This window comes from Equus caballus, chromosome 26 (genome assembly GCF_041296265.1).
Source record: "Equus caballus isolate H_3958 breed thoroughbred chromosome 26, TB-T2T, whole genome shotgun sequence".
NCBI classification, from domain to species: domain Eukaryota; kingdom Metazoa; phylum Chordata; class Mammalia; order Perissodactyla; family Equidae; genus Equus; species Equus caballus.
In genome coordinates, this window is record NC_091709.1 from 21,813,752 (window position 1) to 21,835,449 (window position 21,698).

At 34.6% G+C, this 21,698-nt stretch overlaps 1 protein-coding gene across 6 annotated transcripts in view; it reads left to right on the top strand.

Annotated features, from left to right (window-relative positions):
• Positions 1 to 21,698, top strand: part of USP25 (ubiquitin specific peptidase 25) — a 147,904-nt gene that overhangs the window by 106,435 nt on the left and 19,771 nt on the right. For 3 of the 6 annotated variants that reach the window (XM_023629890.2, XM_070252435.1, XM_023629891.2), the window contains 4 exons: positions 570 to 770; positions 8,679 to 8,818; positions 13,381 to 13,494; positions 15,578 to 15,673. In XM_023629890.2, the coding sequence (XP_023485658.2) occupies positions 570 to 770; positions 8,679 to 8,818; positions 13,381 to 13,494; positions 15,578 to 15,673 (551 nt within the window). The remainder of the gene's footprint in view (positions 1 to 569; positions 771 to 8,678; positions 8,819 to 13,380; positions 13,495 to 15,577; positions 15,674 to 21,698) is intronic. The other 3 variants (XM_070252434.1, XM_070252433.1, XM_070252436.1) reach the window with 1 other exon arrangement.

A 21,698-nucleotide genomic window follows, 5' to 3' on the forward strand; every position in this document is an offset into this window, starting at 1 on the left:
AGTGGACTTATGACCGAAAGCTGAAATTTATTTTGTATGTGTGTAGTAGAAGTTGAGTAACTCTTTTAAATACTGCTTATGCAATGTTTTAAAAAATCTTGCTGTACTCATTAGTTGTGATTTAGAATTGCATGTAAGTATGGTATTGCTGCTTAACTGCTTCAGATAAAAAAGAATTTTAGTTCTATTTTCAGCTTAATTTATGAGTTATTCTCATTTTGTGATAAGTTTTACTTAATGAATAACCAAACATCTAGTATTTTCTTAAAAAAGTAGTACTATGTCAGTGTTTGAATAGCAAACAATTTTGGTTTTATATCTTGTTCCATTTTTTACTCTTCAGATTAAAAATAAAAGCTGAGAACATTACTTATATTAGATTGTCAAATATTTGCATCATTGCTTTCCTGAGTATTTGTTGGAGTTTTCTTTTAATTTTTGAGTAATATTGCTTTACCAAATGGTAATAATTCATACTTTAAATCCCATTTGAAATGCATTCAATTTTGAGCTTTGCAGTTTTCCTTTAATTCTTAATTTTATATTAGTTTTTGAAATATGATTTGCAGAGGAGTTTAATAAAGAAACTGGGCAGGCCCTTGTTGGAATAGAAACATTACCACCGGATTTAAGAGATTTTGTTGAGGAAGACAACCAGCGATTTGAAAAAGAACTAGAAGAATGGGATACACAACTTGCCCAGAAAGCTTTGCAAGAAAAACTCTTAGCATCTCAGAAGTTGAGGGAGTCAGAATCTTCTATAACAGCAGGTTAGTCCATTTTTATTAATTGTATTTTGTTATTAATATCATATTTATTATTGATGTTTTATTATAAAAATAAGATATACTCATTGGGGAAAAAAAACTTTAGTTATCTTAAAGTATGAAGAAGCCAGTAAAAATCATTTGAAATTCCATCACTCAGAGATAACCACAGGTAACAATTTAGTTTACCCCTTTGCCAGACACCACTGTATACATACAGACCTTTTCAAATTAAATGAGGTAATTCTGTTAACTCCTCCTCTGTGTATCCTGTCTAGTTTGATGGGTCTTCACCCTTCTTGACAGGAAGCTTGGAAAAGCTGTGAAACCAGCAAGTAACCAAAGCCAGCTCACTAAAGCTATCGAGGGAAGGAACTGTAGTAATTTCGTGTTTGAGCAAAATTGCATTACTGTTATATCCGTGTATATTTTGTGTAATACTATTATTAATATAGAGGATTTATTTGATTTTTTCAGAATTCTTAAAATTAACAAAATTAGTCAAAACTAAATATTTAATATATTCTAATTTAAAATGTGTGCAGATCTTAAAACAGATAAATATATAAAAATATAAATATTAAGAAAATTCTAAAATTTTTGGCTGATGAAATCAATAAAATAAACACTGTAAAAAATAGAGAAAATATGCTTTAGCAAAATTGAAAATAGAATGTCAACTGATTTTTTTTTTAAAGATTAATTTCATCATCACTGAGTTGTTAATATATTTTAAGGCAACATATTTCCTACTGTAGAAAAAGTGCTATTTTTCTGTACTAGTTAGGGAAATGAGAAGAGATAAATTAAACACAAATATTTTGCTCAAATTCCTTTGTCTCTTTTTTTAACTGACTGGATCTTTTCGGATATCCTTTTTTGGTTTTTGCAACGTTTGCATGTTTTTTTGTTGGTTTAAGGAAGCATTTTAGGTATTGGTTTAATTTCGTCTTTACTGACAGATTCCCATGCAGCATTACCTAGGTGGGTCTCAGCATTTTCATTTGAACTTTAGAAGGAATTTTTCTTTCAATGGGAGATTCACAGTACCACAGTACGGTATTGTGACTGATGCAGGCATGCACACATCTCTCCAGACCTGTAACTTGTTTTCATGTAAATTGAATAGTTGAGTCTTTGATCTCAGTCTTAAGAGGCATTGATTCAGAATTTTTAAAAGACCAAGACAATGGTATTATACCAACGTTTTGAACCTTAAATGCAATACAGTAGTCTGGTGAGCTTTATTATTATGCATGGCTGCACTTTCTTCTCATACATCAAGGACCACCACATAGAACAAGTGAGCTCTGTGGTTTCACAACAGTGCACTTTCATTACAGTGACTTTGTCCACATTAGTAGGAAATGAAATAGCTAGGCAGATATCAAGAGGTTCCTGAGCTCAAATCGCAGTGTAGTAACTACGTTATAGTTCCTTTCATTATTGAGCTAATTCCATCCCTTCATGCTTTCATCCTTGTCTTCTGTACATATCCTTCCCAAACCTGTCCCTAGAACTTGCTCCAAGATGGAGCTACGGTGTTATTCCACCTTGACTTTTATGTACTCTATTTGCATGTGGCTGTTCTTACTATTGGTAGGAGGACGGAACGGCATAATTGGCATAAGTGGTAGTGATACCTAAGCACTCAGATGAAGGTGAATCCTCTTTTCATTGGCTAAGCTCCAACTCTATTCTTGGCCCACCTGTATTTTGTGACACAAAATATTAAATTCTGTCTATACAGTCTCTTCCCCTTCATCTTGTCTGTTTCTCGTAAGACTTTCTAAATTTACAGACTTAACATATGTTATTTCTACATCTTAAGTCAAACTAATACTATTCCCCACTAATATTCCTGTCTGCCAGGACTAGCTAACTTTGCCCCACCGTTTACGTTTGTCTGTCTTATACTCCCTCTGTATAAAAAGAACCTCGTCTATATGCCACACACCCTTTTATCCTGATCATTTCTTTCTACTGTACACTTGATATGCTGCTTTGTAATTTAAAAAAAATTCAGCAGTAGGTATAAGGTGTATATTTTTATGTCTCTCTTTTTAGTATCTAAAAAAAAAACTTGAAGAGATGCAGAAATACTTCTGAAAGGGGCCAAAACAACTAAAAAATAGACGGAATCGGTCAATTCACATATAGCTGTTATGATGACCGTCTTCCAGACTGGGTTTTTAGAAAGCAGTGGCAATGCTGCCTCAGTTGGAAACGTTGTATGCTCTATAGAATTGCTAAAAGTAGGCACTTTGTTTGAGTTAGTGGAATTAGTATGTGCTAGGACAATAAATTTGGGGTGTGAGATTATCGTTTAGGAGGTTAGTTTCTATTACTATATTATCATACATATCATAATAAGAAATCCATCCTCTGTTGCAGGGGAATTTAACAGATCACAATTGAATAAGGGAACTTAGTATAATGTTTATTGGAACCACTTATCCCTTATTATTAGTAGAGAAATTTTACTTTAATACCCATGTCATCTTCTTCCTAGTTCTCTTCACAGTTTTCTATACAGTTAAAAAAAAAGTAATTTGTTTAATTTAGTATAGTGTTTTCAGAATATCAAAGAGAACCTATCTTTAAATCCCTCAGGTGTACATTAGGATTATGAGTGACTAATGTAAATAATACAAGGATATCTTGTTCATAAAATCAGAGTGATTCTTCTTCTCTCTCTGCAAATCTTCTCAGTGAAGCTGTAACATAAAAACCACTAAAATCCAATTTCTTCTGAGTGACACTTCTAAATAAGAATATTAATTTATATGGTATTAATTAAGTGAATGTTTGTTCCTCTTCTGCTAACATGTCACCAAGAAGCCCACAGGCATCACTTCTTTAGTCTCATTCATTGTCTTACTGAAACTAAGTAATAGATGATGAGAGAGTATTGTCTGGTCCATCTCACGCTACCTCCCTAAACCTACTTCCTGCAAAGGAACACTTACCTGAACCCGTATGCTTAGAGATCTAGCCAGCAATTCTCTACTATGGGTGTAGACATCAGAAATACCTGGGGGATTTTTTTCTGTATATAAACAGCACACCCCAGGTAAGACCACAAGACTTACTGGGATCAGAATCTCTGGAGGAAGGGTCTAGAATATATATTTTTAAAAAGATCTTCAGATAATTCTGAAGTGTACTTCTGGTTAAGCAGCATGGCTCTAGGCTGTATTTATAAAACAGAGAATTTACTCAGAAGGAGAGAAGAGTTTTGCCGGAGTGATTTTGCTTGTGTTACTCCTCTCTTTTTCAAAAACTATTTGAAGTCCTTACAACATACATAGCATACCCAGATTTAAAAAAAAAAAATCAGGGTAGAAAAGAATAGGGTAAAAATCATTAATGTTGGTATGAAATGCATTCCATAAGATTTGATGAACTTGGCAAAAGGTGGCATGCAGAATTGATTCTGAGTCTTCTCTACAAATACTGTCTACAAGTTAAAAGTAAGCTGATGTTCCAGGAAAGTACAGTTGTTTCCTGAGAGTGAGACTGATAGAATGAACAGTATCTTCGATATTTTCAAGTTACGTAAAGCAAGGACTGGGTGATGATTTTATCTATATTTCCAGAATCTAACATAATAAATGAGATATGGTGGATGCCTCTTGAATGTGATCACCATTTGTATTCCAAATTGAAGCCTGAATAGTACATTAAACTGAGAGGCTAGTTAGTATATGAAGTATCAGTTAGAACATAAAGAAACGGTGTGATCTCTTGAGTCCCTACCCTTTATACAGGCCGGCAATGATCAGGCTTCTCTAGGGTGACAGGATGAATAAAAACACACACACACAAAAAAGCCAAACTTTTTGTCCTACTATTGTTTTTAACAAAGATATGGAAATTGCCTAAATGTATGGTAGAGTATTAGTTATATGAGCCCTCCAAACAGAAGAACACAATATAACCAGTAAAAGTTATATTGACATGAAAAATGTCTGTTATATTAAGTTAAAAACAGTGTGTTCAGACTAATTCTTTTTGTTTGAAAAATGTGTGTGGGTAAAGTCTGCAAGTATATAATACTAAAAATATTCATGGTGCTTATCTCTGGGTAGTGGAAAGAGCTTTTGATTTTCCTCATTTTGGTTATATGTCTGTTCTACTCTTTTTTACTCTTCCAGTTTGACAAAATGAAGCCAAAACCTCCTTTCTTTTTTGTGAAGACCCTCTATTTATAATCTTCCAAGATGACTTCCCTTCCTGAGAGTATCTTATATTTCATCAAAACTGAATTATTCCCCATTGCTCTTGCTTATCGGGAACTTTCCTGTAATTATGGCTTTGCTCATGAAGTATCTTTCATTTAAAAAATGTCCTCTAGTCACTGATTCTTCACATTTTGCCTATTCTTGAAGACCTCCCTCATACTTCAGTCTTTATCAATCCCCTAATATTACCCCTATAGCAACTGTTATGTTTTTTCTCTTAATCTGTTCTCACTACCAAATTTATATTATTCTTATATTGACTTGCTTACTAGTGTAAAGGCTCATTAATAGCAAGGATTTTATTAATCTTTTGTCTGTCCTTACAGTGCTTTTACATATGCTATTCCTTCTGCTTGGAATCTTCTTCTTTCTCATCTCCAAGATAATCCTCTCTACAAATCCTTCAAGACTCAGCTCAGTTGGCATTTCTTCTAGAAAATCTTTCTTAACAGGCAACATCATCTCACGTGTGTGTATTGGGTCCACAGTGCTTCTGTAGAACCTTGTGCATAACTCTGATATTGCATTAGGTATTTTGTTTTGTAGTGGAGTATATATTTACCTGATTTTCTCGAGAGTTCCTTAAAATGAGTGAATTTTATGTCAACTTCTTTTTTACATTGTTAAGACCTAGCACAGCACTGACAATGGCACATGCTCAATAAACATTTTGGGAATGAAATTTGGGTTTTTGTTTCCAAATTCCCACATCTTGAATCATTGTAGTTTCACCTACTGTGACTATAGCATTTCTCAAATAAGCCGTGAAAGATATTACACAGGGAAAGCTCAAGAAGAAATAGTTCTGTATGGCATTTAGGCAAAGCCTTTCAGCATTACTCGTAAGGTTTTTGTACTCAAATCCCTATATGGAAGGAAACCTTGACCCTGGTGACCTAAGTTGTATTTGACTGTGTTGATCAGATAAAATTACTTTTGCTCCTAAGGACGTTTTTTACGTAGACTGTCCAGATTTCAGTGGGTTAGACCATTGTCAGTCCAGATGGATTTCTTGGCCCTCGTTGCATTAAGCTCACATCTTACTATCAACATTGATGTTTTATCTGTTATAGTAAGAAGAGACAAAGAAGGGCAAATACAAGTAAAAACTTTATCTCCAAGAAGTTTCTCTCTGGTAAGCCTGAAAGCAGCTGGCTTAAGCCACTTATCACGAAGCAAGAAGCCTGCTAAGCTGAAGGAGTAGCCTCAAATTTTTTTTATCTTATTCATCATGTGAGGGCCCTGAAAGAACATTGTATTCCAAAGTGAGGAAATACAGAAATGAAGACGTTAACATCTTTTAACTGCTCTCCTTGATACTCACATTGTAAACATTCCTGCCTCTAGTTTGCCTTTTCATGGTATAGTCACCTCCATCATCCTAGTTACTCATGCCGAAAACTCAGAGTCATCTTCACATCACTCTCCAAAGCTTTATGTCCAAAATACATCTCGAATCCAACCAATTCTTTCTACCTCTCTTGCTATCTCACTTATCCAAAAGCATAGTCATCTCTTGCTCGTATTGCTCTAGTACTTTCTAGTACCTTCACTGACTTCTAGTTTTAATTTCCTCCTTAATCTAGTCTTCACAGTGTAGCCAGAATAATTTTTTTAAACTTGCCACATTGGCATTGTATTTAAAATGTTTATTCACTTCCTTTTGCTCTCAAAACTTTTATGTGACTACAAGGCCGTTAATGATTTTTGCCTCAGCCTGCATCATCTCTTGGTGTCTCTCTCCTCCTGTCCTGGAGTCCAGCCACACTGGCCTTTGCTCACATCCAGCTCATGCTCACCACATGGGCTATTCATTCTTCCATTAGGCAAACTCAACCCATCATCTTTCAGCTAAAATGTCAGTTTATCTCATATCACATAATCTAAATTACCCCTCCCCCATTTGATTCCTAGAGTATATTACTGTAATGTTGTCCCAATTCATACGTGTGATTCTTTGGCTAGTGACTTTCTCCATAGGTGACTATTAGCTTCATAGGGGCAGAGACTGGCTGCTTCATTTACCTCAGAGTCGCCATGTCTAGCCTAGTGCCTGGCACATAGTTAAATGCTTAATTAAAATTTATTGGATAGATTAGTGACCATGAATGCATGTTGAAATTATAGTATTTCACTTTGAATAATATTTCTCTTTGAGATATTTTTTAAATTAATCATTATTGGAAAAGTTGACAGGGGCCCTGTTATGTCCCACCATTTGATTGAGTTTAAGGACTTACCAGTTGATTGAGCTTAAGGACTCACTTAATGAATCCCAGTAACATTGTAGAACATTTTAGTGCACTTTCTTATTCATCATATCCAATCATTAATTATTTATAAAATTCACTTGTTCCATTAAGCTGTTGTGTGCTTATTATATGCTAGGTGTTGAAGAAATAGCAAAGAAAAGGGAGAAAGCATTCCTGCTTTTAAAATCCTTACAGTCTAGCAGGAGATATGGGCTTGAAACAAATACTTAGAACAATAATTATGTCATAATTGTGGTAAGTGCTATTAAAAAGAAAGTATGTTACTTTAGAGCAGTGGTTCTCATCTCAGAGTGATTTTTCCCCCGGGAGACATTGGACAATACTGGAGAAACTTCTGGGTGTCACCACTTCAGACACTACTACTGGCTTCTAGTGGGTGGAGGCCGGGATGCGTAGGACAGCCCTCCACACCAACGAATCATTTGAATCAAAATGTCAGTAGTGCTGAGGCTGAGAAACCCTGCACTAGAGGTGGTGTAATCAGGAATGCTTCCATAAGGAACTGGTATTTAAACAAAAGGATATATTGAAGTTATTAATTGGGGGAGTGAGAGTGGGTGAGCATACACGCAGAGGGAAGAAAATGAGGAAAGATCTGAAGGTTGGAAGGTAAACCTCTTCTTTGATGTGTTTTAGATAAGCTGAAGAAAAGCTAGTGTATGTCCCTTTTTGAGCAAAGGGCAAAGGACAGAAGATATGTTGGAGAGATAGGCAGAAGCTCACTTATGTAAAACCTTTGGGATTGTCTAGAGAACACCTAGTGGACGTTCAGCATACATTGTTGCATCTGTGGCTCTGGACCTCAGAACACAGGTAGTTGGTATAACTTTGTGAGTTCTTTGCAGGGCTGGTATTTGAAGTCTTGAACTTATACTGATACCATTTTGCCAAGTTCTTTTTCCCCTAACAGCGCTCAGCTACCAGAGGGAAGTTCAGAAAAAACAGCAAGTTGGCTTCATTCAGGGTTAGGGTTTTGTCAATTAGTTGTGAAAAAGGACACCGGGGCCAGAAAAACAGCTCCTGTGCTCTCTGTGGAAACTCAGACTAGGATTGTTGTACAAACCACATTTTTTTTTTTTTTTGGTAGAATTCTAATGATTTTCTAAAATGAGATTTTGGTACTTATCATGGCAGAAAAGTTTACTATGAATTCTTTACTATATACTGTAATGAGTACTTTCTTCAGTAATTATTTGACTACTTTTGGATGTGATTTATTTATTTATTTGGTAAATTCTGGGGAAGGTGTTGTATATTGAAGGATATATTACTTTAAATAGAAGATTAAAGTTGATTATTGTATGACTTCGAATTAGAAATAAATAACAAATTCATCTTAGTATAGACCCTCTGTGATTTATATTAGATATACAATTGATTCTTTTCTTGTGAAGCACAAGCAGGAGAGCCAGAATATCTAGAGCAGCCATCAAGAAGTGATTTCTCAAAGCACTTGAAAGAAGAAACTGTTCGATTAATTACCAAGGCATCACACGAGCATGAAGATAAAAGTCCTGAAACAGTTTTGCAGTCGGTAAGAACTTTTCTTTTAGCTCTCTTAACATAGTCATGTTCACGTTTCCTAGCAGTGTAATGGAGAACTACCCATCTGGAAATCAGGAGACGGGGGGCCTGGGGGTGGCTCTGCCGTGAACGTGACCAGTGAATGACAGGGGGTGTCACCTAACCCCTAGGCTGTAGTTTCCTCAGCTGTAATTTTTAAAATGCTTCTCTTTTGAGATAAGTTTCTGTCTTCCTGTTAGAGAATTATGAAAAATCATAATCATTGGTCATTTGATTTGGAACTTAGAAGTATAAAATTTAGCATTATTTCTCATTTCCCTCACCCCTCCCTCCATCTTTAGTCATACTACATTGGAATAGTTGGAAATGTAAGGTATAATTTTCATTGTTCCATGGAGTGTGTTTAACAATAAAATACTAGATACTGTATGTTAGAGTATTATTAGCAGGATAAATATGATCTTACAAGATGGTTTATCCATATTTCAGTAGAGCAACCTGTACAAAATTGTCATTATAATCCTTCGGTATTATAGTTCTCAAGTGTGTCTTTTTATAGCAATGAATTGAACACGTTGCTATCAAACTATGTTTTCAATGAGTATGACATTCTGAGAGATGTTATTTCAAGAATTTTGTACGGCAAAACCATTCAGTTGCTTAGTAGTTTTTTTTTTTTTAATTTTGTTAGTGACGACGAGCAGCTCTAATGCAGGTTTCATGATAGCCAATTTTAGTATTTGAAGATTGCACTCCTGGAGACCTAAATAGAACAGGATGTATAATTTTTCAACACATAATTTTCTATTTAGTGAACTTAATCCCAACAATAACCTGCTAATTGCAATGAAGTCTTTAATATGATAAAACCTTTGTTAACCAAATGTTCAAATAATAGGGTATTCTGTTAATTATGTTTTGATCAGTGAAATAATCAGAAATTACGTTTTTATTTTACTTGCTGTGTGAAAATTTTTGATTATATATCATCTTACCATAAAAAACAATATGTTAATGTAGAGTAGGTTTTTTTGATTATTCCGAATTTGGCAAATGCTCTAGAGACTCTAAGTGAACTTGAGGTGAACGCCTGCTAACTCTAAAGCAGCTCCTGGAAAATGCTTCTTTTCCCGGATCTGGGATGTCTACTTCTTGAGGGTGATAGAAGAGGAAGACCTAGGGAGAGAGAAAAGCAGAGAAGAAGATACAAGGGAGAAATAATTTTGCCTAATAGAAACTTTAATTTGCCGGGACCTTTGCAAATTAAAATTAGGCCTGCATAATGGTTAATAAGTATCATTCTTTTAACTGGCATCAGAAAGCTAAAAGCATTACTTAGCTTAATGTAGAATCGTGATGTTTTTAGTTTGGCTAATCATGTGTAATTTAAATTTGTAGAAATCAGTGCTTAAATTTTGATTGCTTTTAATATGGACATCATTTTATAAGCTAGCAACCTTCCGCGCTTTCCTTGAGAAAGGAGGACGGCATTGAGAGAATATGACAGACAGCGTTTTCTATTTGGCTTTTGTTCTGGAGAAGCACCAGAACAGTTGGCCCCACTGTCGGAATAAATCCTGCAACATGTCTTAGAAGACGTTAGTCATGGCTGCCTGTTAATCGTGGCTGTCTGAAGCAGCCTGTGGTTCTTGATCTCATGGGCAGTTGCTTAGGAGCATGGTAACCACTTACTGCGTTTTCTCATTTAAAGGTATAGTTTAGAAACTAATTCCATAGATGAAAAGAGTCTTCAGACTTTGGGATTAGATAGTCCTGGGTTTTTGAATATTAGTTTTACTTCTTACTAGCTATGCAGACTTTAATAAGTTGCTTCATTTCTCTAAACCTCACTTTTCTTTTACATAAAATGGAGGTGATTGTGGGATTAAGATCATTTTTTTGAAAGTGCCTAGCATGTAATGTAGACACTAAGTAGCTGTTAGTTTTCTTCTGTTACTTAAATCCTAGTAATTTCACAAATATCCAATATATTAAGTTCCAACCTTAGTGTAAGAAGAACTCCCTGGAAAGCATGGAATCACAGAAACCATGGAGAGAGACTCTCCAGATGTTCAGACAGCCTACTTTTTAGAAGAATGTCTTTAATTTTAAATGAAATATTTTAGAAAATTTGAAAAATGTAGAAGAGTGTACTCCAAGAAAGAATCATGCATAGTCCCAGTACCCAAAGTTAATCACTGTTAATATGTTTTCTTTCGTTCTTATTTTTATATATGAGTTCGGGATTTAGTTTTGTAGTTGAGTTACTATTGCATATAAAATTTTATATCTTGCCTTTTCTTCTTTTAATCACTTAACATTTTAACGTAACCATTTCCCTATGTTAAAAAAACTCTTTGTAAAAAATATTTAGTGGTTGAGTATCGTTCCATTGAGTGATTAAATTCTTGTTTACTTACCCATTTCCCTGTTGTATATTTGTTTCTACTTTTGCATTATTATAAATAGGCTGCTAGAAATGAAACTTTTTCCATATTTCAGGTTATTTCTTTAGAAATAGATTCCGCATAGTTGAATTACTGGTTTGAGCATATTAAGGGGGCCAGAAGGGATGTAGTTATATTAAGCTTTCTAACAGTTCTTTTATGAGACCACTTTTTTAAAACTCGCATATTTAATGGATTTTAGGCAATTAATAAAAATCTTTTTATTTTAATAATTTTTGCAACTATTAACTCTAGAACTTATTTTTAACTTTTTCAAGATGTTCAAAGATGCCTTTGTTAAGATGTTCATCTAGGGCCCAGTAATAATAGAAAAAGATAAATACACATTTACTTTACTTCCGTGAATCCTTAAATTCTTTATATGAAAAAATTTTGTGGTACCTTAGGGTATCTAAACTTGATAAATGATGCAACAGAATTATTATATGCACCAAAAGTTTTCTTCCCTTTTTTAACTTTCACCCATATAACTTGTCAGTATTATGCTGTTGAAACTCTTCTGTGGTAACTGGAAAGGTTTATAAGACATTTATTTCTCCTAAGTGCATTTTTTGTTCAAAGGGAATATGTTGTTTTGTAAGATCAGTATTCTAAGTAATACATTTTCCAGTTGCTACTTGGCTTAAATTTATATTTTCTCTTCTTAAGATCGTATTGTTTTAGGTTGGTTTGCTTGTGAGAAATTTTTCACCACAAAGACCAGACAAATTTCTTAATTTACCTGCTTATATTTCACTCCTGTGAATGGAGACCTAGTACAATTATTCTTCTCTCCTGTACTAGAAGGATTAAAAATCCTTAATTAAATGTCATAGGCCAAGCATATCTCTATAGGATATATTTGATAGTAATATTGGGTTAGAACTATTTAAATGTAAGCAGTTTAAAGTAGCATCATCATATAATAATATTGGTAATGCTTGTCGTTTGTAGAACAGCTGTTATGTACCAGGTATTGAGTTAGCAGAATATTGTCTCTCGTGATCACAACAAACATGCAAGTTGGTTATTTCCTCTTGAAAAGTTGAGGACTCAAAGTAAGGAAACCTTGTCTAAATATGTTATGGTTAGCATTTCTTTTAAAAATAATAATGTCAGTCTTGACCGCTAGTTTTACTTTATGGTTTAATTAAACTCTTTCTGCATTTGTGCTTTTGGAAAGTAAGAAAATGTTCTCATCACTAAAATCTACCTATATTTCAAATTAAAATAAAACCCCTTTTGTCAAAATTGAAGTTTATTTTGTTTAGGAAAACTTTTATGATGCAGATTCAAATTAAGCAAACGGCTTTCAAGCACCTTAAGTACTTTCAAAATTTGTTTATAGGTAAATAGTGAATCTGCTAGTTATAAATCTATTCAGTAAAATAAGTTCTTTTGAAATCTGAACAGTATTTTGAATGAACCATATTAGTGTCTTTGAGTGGACTTTGCTGGATTTCATACTGGCTTCCACTGTACTAATGATTAGTGAAATTCGTAGAATTTGTTAACAAAGAAAAAATGAAATAAAGCTGATTGAGTTGTTAAAAAGGAGATCACTTTCCAACAGCTTTTCCAAAAGTGAGTTATTCATTGGACACTTACGATATAAATATATCATCCAAGAATCTCATAGGCTGTACAGAGTGAGGTAACACAATAGAGTATGTATAATAAGTGGATATACAGTGGAATACTAGAAAGGATAGGTGAAATCATAAGAAAACCTACAAATTCTCCTGGGTTCAGAGGAGGTCATATCTTATTTGAGGGAGATATCAAGAAAGGCTTTATGGAGGTAGTGGAATTTTTAAAGAATAAAACCTTCAGCTGTAAAGACAACAGTAGGAAATACGACTCTAGTGTTTTTTAATTTTTAAGGATTTGGAGTCCAAAATGCTTTGTAGAAAAAAGTGAAAGTTTAGTGGTTGCGATGTAAAGGGAGAGATGTGAATCTTGTATTATTACTTGATTAGTGCATCTGCTCCTGATGTTCAATTTGATGTTCACTTTCATGCTAAGCAGGTGCAGGTATTTTTAAAAGACTCGAGTCTATACACTTAAACTTGGTGCTTTCGTTGTTCTCCTTTCTAATGTTCATACTAATGATTTTCTTCTGCAGAAACCTGAAAATACCACAAGCCAACCACCTTCTAACCAGCAAGTTGTAGAGGTGGCGATCCCTCATGTAGGGAAATTTATGATTGAGGCGAAGGAGGGGGGTTATGATGACGAGGTATCTTTATTATAGCCCTCTGCACTAGTCAGAGCCCTCTGCACTAGCCCTGCTTATTTTTTGCTGTTTAACACAAGTACTTCGGGCATGTCTGCACCATCACACTTGTGTCTTTTGCTGCATAACATTCAGCTTTGCCACCCATGGTCTGAAATTACCTTACTGATTGCTAACAGAACTTTGGATTTCAAATGAAAATTTAAGTAGAAAGCTTATGGAATTTTTCAAAAGAATAATTTTGTGTTTTTAGAGTTTATTCTTTTATGCAGACATAGGATCATTTAACTCTCAGGTTGGTAGATTACAATAAGGTTTAATTAAATAGCAAAAAGTTTGAGCACTTAAAAATAATTTTTATATTCCTTTTCTGTTTTACTTGAATTATAATACTTTGCCCACCATTTCCTGCCGGAAGATCCTACAGCCTGATTGCAAACAGATAATGGATATTGTTGCTCCTGCAACCTTGAGTTGTGAATTGAATCAGCACTACTGAATGTCTACCAGTGTTTTATACACTGTGGCACCTCCATCTCAGTTATTCTTATCTCTTCACTGTTAATTCTCATCTGCTTAGCTTTCTAATAGTGTGGAGGCGTTTTTGCTTCTCATGATATGTTCTTGAAAATCCAGAGGAACATGTGCTGTTGTCCTGGTCTCATCAGCTTTTGCTCCTCCTTTTCCATTTTTTCCTTAAGACTCTCATGTTTGATCTTTTCCATATTTGCGGGCAGGCCAGTAAAGCTGTTTCTGAAGAGTAACAACAGAGAAGACCTTGGATTCTATCATTTGTTAGTTTTTACTGGCACGGATGAGAATTGAATATATATTAAATAGTTTTTTCCAAATAACTTTTTTTCAGACTTATTCCAAGATTATAATTAAGCTATTGTATAAGAGTTAATCGCCAAAATTGGAGGTGTCATAAGGTGATTAATGTTACTGTGCCAGTGTGAGAAAGCACGGGCCATAAAGGGGATAAGTAGCAGGTTTGTGAGAGAGGAACTGGTCGGAAGGATGTTCTGAAGCAGAGAATGTTAGGTATATTGCAACTCTCAGTGTATAATCCAAAATAGGGGTAATAGGTTCAGTGAATCAGAAGTAATGGATGCAGTCTCTTGGTTGCTGTGATACAATAGCTTCATAATGCCTTCAGTTTTGCCACTTTGCAGATATTTAAAAGTTACTGCAGGGGCCGGCCTGGTGGCGCAGCGGTTAAGTGTGCACATTCTGCTTCTTGGCGGCCCGGGGTTCACAGGTTCGGATTTTGGGGGCGGACATGGCACCACTTGGCAAAAGCTATGGTGTGGTAGGTGTCCCACAAACAAAGTAGAGGAAGATGGGCACGGATGTTAGCTCAGGGCCAGTCTTCCTCAGCAAAAGGAGGAGGATTGGCAGTAGTTAACTCATGGCTAATCTTCCTCACCCCAAAAAAAAAAAAAGAAAAGTAAAATTGTGATTAATCATTTAGCACTATCTTTTGTGCAAGTGCTTATGCTGTTGGCAGAGTTCTGTGTTGTTGTGTTGTTTTTTTTTTTTTGATTTGTTGGAGCAACAGTTTAACAGTGCATGTGCCTTGGAACTTTTGAAAATAAGTCACACGGATATGGGGCTGCTGCTTCTGGATGTTTAGGTTGTATGATTGTGCAGGAGTGATGAGCCATCAGGCAGAAGTGGAGTTGAAATTGAGCTCATGCTGAGCTCCCTAAGCCTTAAAGAAGAGGCATCTTTGTAAATAAAAAGAGTGTTGCTTTTTCTAAATGGTTCTCTCAGAAAGCAGCACATTTTTCTAATTTGCTTATCAAGAAGGGGGTACCTTTTTAAAATTCTTCAGTTCTGAGAGGATGCCTTTTTGCATTGTGCACAAAGGCACCATATGAGCTTGCTGTGGCCCTGTGTGGATGATTTTGAAAGATACTTACATGCATATCAGATCACATTTGCTATAAACAAATGCAACGTTTGATTTATATATAGTGAAAAACAGAAGACTTTTAACTTGCATGTAAAGAAGTTATTTTTGATTTTGGATTTTTTTTATGTTAACCATTCAAAAACTCTTACTTTAAATCCCTTGTGGCAGATCATGATGACACCGAACATGCAAGGTATTATCATGGCGATAGGTAAATCCAGGAATGTATATGACAGGTGTGGCCCTGAAGCAGGGTTCTTTAAGGTACAATTAACATTTTCGTTTTATTTTCTTAGTTTTTTTAAATTAAACTTCTTAAAATGTTTTATTTCCTTGAATTAAATTTGACTTTGTGTATAATTTCTGTTTTCCTTTTGTAGCCATGGCCACCTGATGTTCTGGGGGTTTCTTTTATGCATGAATTTGACTGATTTTTTTTTTTTAATCCAGATCATTCAACAAAACAAAGCATTTTGCTCTAGTTACCCTAATAGTGCACTTCTAATTTGTTAACAGAAATTTAAATTGTATTTTTATTTGAAGGAAATAAAGGCTATTGATGAGCCAAAGTACAAACTTGAGTGATTGCTTCTGGTAGTATTTATTTTCTCCTCATTGGTTGTACTCTTAGTCTACAATTACAATTGTAATTGTAAAAAAAAAAATACAATATTTTTATTTAATTAAATTTAACTAAATTTAATTAAAATATATTACAATATTTTTATTTAATTTTTTTATCATTTGGTACTAAATTGCTTTCTTCATTTGATTGCTTTTAAAATAATTTGTTTATTTATAACCTTTTCATATTTCATATTCACTGTTTTCCCCATAATTAATTTTTGATACCTAGTCATTTCAAGATATGTGAGACCGTCAAGTTGATGCATTATTCCATAGCTAGATCTTTTTTCTCTCTAAAACCAGATCTTTATACTGTTTTGAATACAATGTCATTTGCTTTTACAGATTCAAAAGATGAAAACACTATGTTTTGTCATTTTATTTAGATTAACCAAAATCTTCCAAGTTTTTTTCACTCTTTCCCACTTTTCAGTGTTTGTTTTTCTAAGAAAAATCCCCCCAGCTTTATTAAGGTATAGTTCACTATAGTAAGCAACATGCTCCCTTTCTTGACATTAAAAATAGAAAGTTTTCCCTTAGTTTTCTTTACTTTGCCATCATCCAACTTGATCTTCACGACACTGCTTATTTTCACTATTTCTTTCAGTACGTAGTACAGAACAAAGGCCCTGTGCATCGTGGCCTCCTACAGTAAACGTTTCAGCTTGTTAGGATTCCAGTGACCAACCATCCTCGTGTGCCTGAGACTCAGGGATTTCCTGGGATATGGGACTTTCAGTGTGAAACTGTGGAAGTTCTGGTCCCAGGATGAGTTGACCACCCTGTTAAGATCTCCTAAGGAGAGGATGAAACACTATCTTATTAAAAAAAAAAACTTTTCTGTTTAAAAATTCATCCTTATTCCCAGATAGTCTACATTTTTTTTCCTTAAACAGCACTGAATGTATGTCTTTTAAAGTTTTCATCTATTTTTTGTGGAAAGGTTATCTATTGTTTACAGTGCCGTTATTTTTTATCAAGTTGGGCATCATGATGTTAAATTGGAAATCTCACTTTTATTAAATTAATATCTGCATTTATTATAAGGAGCCAACTAATTGTACGTACTACAAAGAGCAGTCACCCCGCCTCTCCCCGCCATGGTAGTGGCTTTCCATTATTTTATCTAATCCTCCTGCTGTTAAGTTAATTCTGTATCTTTAAGTAGAATGCTTTGTTTTTATGATCCTTAGTTTACATATTTCCTGCTGAATTCCCTACTATGGGATGTGAACGATGAGGATGAGCCCTCTGTCTTGCCCTGCCCACATAGACACACTGACACATACACAGTTCCCATCCTTCCCTCTACATACACACACACACACACACACACACTCAGACCTACATGTAGAATCTTGTCATTTTGATTAATCACAATTCTCAGTTTGTATTTTTATTTCTGTGTATGCTACTCAAAATTGAACTAAATCATAAACTCATAAACATTATTACTGTTAATTTTTTTCCCACAGTTTTCATTTTCCTTGGAGTTAGTTGTTTTGGTGTTTGGTTTGCTTAGTTTTCTGTGTGTATCACTGATTCACTTCCAGACTCTCCACCATTGGCCTAAATCTCCTCTTATTCTGCTCTTTGTCGATTTTTCTTCTTGGGGAAGTCTGTTTTGGAGCTTTGTGACCTGCTCCAGTCTGCACTGGTTCTCCTTGCCTCCTGGTGTGTAACTAATATCTTGAAGTCTTCTTTCACCATCACCTGGGGGATGCCCTTTGCATTCTTTATGTATTTTCTGTATCTCATTTATTTCTCTTTTTGGTTTACTTTCTGATTGTGAGACAGCCACAGATCTCTCTGAAGTTTATATCTGCACATTCTCACCCATCTGTAATTGAGAAGTATATGTGTGTGTATTCTTACATAAACATTATCAGTTGTTTATAATTAATGTGTGTATTTCATATAGGTAAATGATTAACCTTTGAAAAATTCTAGCTGGTAGTATATGATTTTAGAAAATTTGTCATGTAAATAACAGTAATATATACAAAATGCAGTTGTTCAGTAATACAGTGGTATCTAAAATAAAATTAAATAACCGCAGTCTCTGCCACTGCCTTCTTATAACCACTCTTAACACTTGTGTAGCATCTCAGGTTTTCCTTTTGTTTATACAAATATGCATATATAGAGAAATTTTTTTCATTTTTAAAATTTCACTATTCATTTTATTTGTAACATATCACTCTTATATATTGTGGCATTCTTAATGTTAAGACAGTATATCTACCACATAACCTTTACTACCTGCATTTAATATTACATGGTATAAATGTAGTCTCATTTGTTATATGTTACCCTTTTTATGGACGTATGTCCTGTGTTTTTTCCTAGTCAGCCATTTCTCTTTGAATTAGTTTATGGTACCTTTTCCCATAAAGAAGATTTAAAAATACTTTGCTTTCAAATCTTTTTCCTCCTTTCTGAATTCTAGAGTTTCATTGCTATATAAAAAATTTTCTTCAACCCAAAGTATTATAAATTTTCTGCACTACTTTCTTAAAACACTTTTCTTAGTAAATTTTTATTTTATAAATTCAGATGTACACACTGTTTACATTTAACTCACTAGCATTTTATTTGAGCTTTCTGCATTCTGTATTAATAGAATAATGTGTTTTTTTCTTTTTTCTGCTGTCTTCATCAGGTTTGATATTATGCTTATGTTAACTTTAATAAATGAATTTGAGAGCCTTCCTGTTTTTCTTATACTCTAGTGTAGTTTACGTAGAAATTATTTGTTCCATACGAGTAAGTTAGAACTCACTTTAGAACTATTTGAGCCTAGCCCCTTCTTTTGTTGCAGTTTTTGTTTTTTAAAGCTTGGCACCTGAGCTAACATCTGTTGCCAATCTTCTTTTTCCCTCCTTCTCTCCAAAGCCCCCCAGTGCATAGCTGTATATTCTAATTGTGAGTGCCTCTGGTTATGCTATGTGGGACGCCGCCTCAGCGTGGCCTGATAAGCCATGCCATGTCCGAGCCCAGGATCTGAACTGACTAAACCCTGGGCCGCCAAAGTGGAGCGTGCCAACTTAACCACTTGGCCATGGGGCCAGCCCATGTTTGTAGATTTTTTGACAATTTTTTTTTCGGTTCCTTCTACAGTGATTGGCCTATTTAAATGTTTTATGTTTTCTTGGTAATTGATTCTAATCAATATCAGCATTCAATATTAATACACAATATATGTATAGCACAATATCTAACTTATGTGGCTGCTTTTGTCTTCTTATTTCCCTAAATTAGATATTATATATTTTTAGTTTTTATTCTTTTTAATGCTCAGTTTATTATGAATTGAGGGAAAAGAGTTTATGTATCTTCTGTCACATTATCAAAAAAAATCCTTGTTGAGTTTATTTTGTATTAGCTTTTTGGCTATGAGAAGAAGCTTTTCAACTCTGTGCCTGTTTCTAAATATGGATTTCCTTATGTATTATGATTAGACCAATTTTTTAAATGTTACGTATGTTTGCTAGTGATAAAACCGTTAACTTTGTTACCAATAAAAAGATAAGTTGGAGAATGAAACTTACATCTGGGTAAGTGGACTTGCTGAGGTTTACCCTCCATTAGGAAGAGTTACCAACCGCTCAGGCACTGTTACTATTTCCATCAGAAGCCCTCCCACATGGAAGTCTGCCCCATAAAGATACAATATAGAAGAGTTAATAGATAGGCAGATCTGGAGAAATAAATGAAGAAAGACACTGACTTGGATTCTTCACTCAAATTGACTTTATTTGTTAGGATTAGTTTCCACTGTTAACAGAAAATCTCCAAGTAATAGTGGCTTAAAGAGAGAAGTTTTTGTCACGTAAAAATGAAATCCAGAGAAAGGCAGTACAGGGCTGCTATGATGAGCAAAAATAAAAGCCAGAAGAAAAAAAAAGGAATGAATGTTCTCGAAGTAGTAGTTGCTTGTGTGTGTGTGTATCTGGGGGTGGAAAAGGGACGGTCATATCATAATTGTGGCATTAGTGTAACTTTTTTCATTTACTTTGAAAAACATTAAAATTTCTTTTTTGTACTTTTTTTGGTCTATACCTATTAAAGTGCCCTTAGAATTTTAATGTCATAATATTTTTATATTAATGAGACTTTAACTTACTGGTTATTTTAGTGCTTCATAACAGTTGTTCCCAGTTGACATAACTTTATCACTTTTTTTACTTTCAAAATGCCTATTATTATTACCCCTTTGTTTACTCAAAAGATATTAAAATATATTTACTACAACATAAAACATGCTGAAAAGTACACAGTGTGTGAGTGTACAGCTCAGTGAATTATCACAGAATAAACATATCCATGTAGCTACCAACCAGGCCAAAGAATAGAACATTACAGTACTGCAGAAGCTACCTCTGTTTCTTCCTCCTGTCACTACACTCTCTCCCTGCTCAAAAGTAGACATTATCTGGACCTTTTTTTTTTTTGCTAAGAAAGATTCGCCCTGAGCTAACATCAGTTGCCAATCTTTCTCTCCTTTTTTTCTTCCCCAATGCCCCAGTTCATAGTTGTGTATTCTAGTTGTAAATCCTTCTAGTTCTTCTATGTAGCCACCACCACAGCGTGGCAACTCACAGACGAGTGGTGTGGCTCCACACCCGGGAACAGAATCCAGGCTGCCAAAGCGTAACGCGCCAAACTTGAACCGCTAGGCTAACAGGGCTGGCACTCTGTGGACCTGTAACAACATAAAAATAAGTTTTCCTATTTAACTTTATACACCTGGAATCTTTTACTTCAGGCCCTTTTTTGTCTGGCTGCTTTTACTCAAGAACATGTTTAGAGCTTCATCTCTGTTACTAGGTAGAGTTGTAGTTTGCTCTTTCTCATTATGGTATTCCGTTGTATGAATACACTATAATTTTTTTTTCCATTCTGCCGTTGATGGACATATTCAAGAGGTATTTATTACCTGTTTATGTCAAGGCATTGTCCTAAATCTAGAGGCTGTAACTGGGGAAATGATGGACCGAGTTCCTGCCTTAATGAAGCTTATTTTCTAGTGGGGAAGAACACACTAGTTACAATATAGTCAGTACGTTAAAGGAACTCTTTGACGTGGGAGAACATATGATGGGAAAGCAGAGCTGGTATCTCGAGAGATTCTTAGAGAAATTGATGTTTAAACTAATAAAATAGACATATACCAAAACAAAGAGTATAAACGTTTATTTCTCACTTTGTAATTCTCACTCCGTAGTTAGCTTCTATTGTTTCTTGTATAGCCTCCTACATAGAAAAGACTGACATTCAGTATGCATCCATACATTTATAGCTTACATAAAAACAGAAGTATTCTCTTTCCACTGCTTTCTTCTTCAGTACTTCTTTTTTCATATAATATGGTGGGTGATTATTCGTTTCAAGATTTGTAGATCTATCTCATTTTTCATGGCTCCATTTTATGTCCTATTGAGCTTACTAAAATTTACTTAAACATTCTCTTTTTAAAGCAGGGCATCCCAGTTTTTTCCATGGTATGACAAACGTAGGAAATGATAATGTATGTACAAAAGTGATGGACCTTCTAGGCACCATAAAGGCTGATGGATTAGTGTCTCAGTATGCCTATAACTTAATCATGCTCTAGGTTAGGAAGCTCTGTCCCAGACTAGTTGTTACCAGCAAGGGCTCT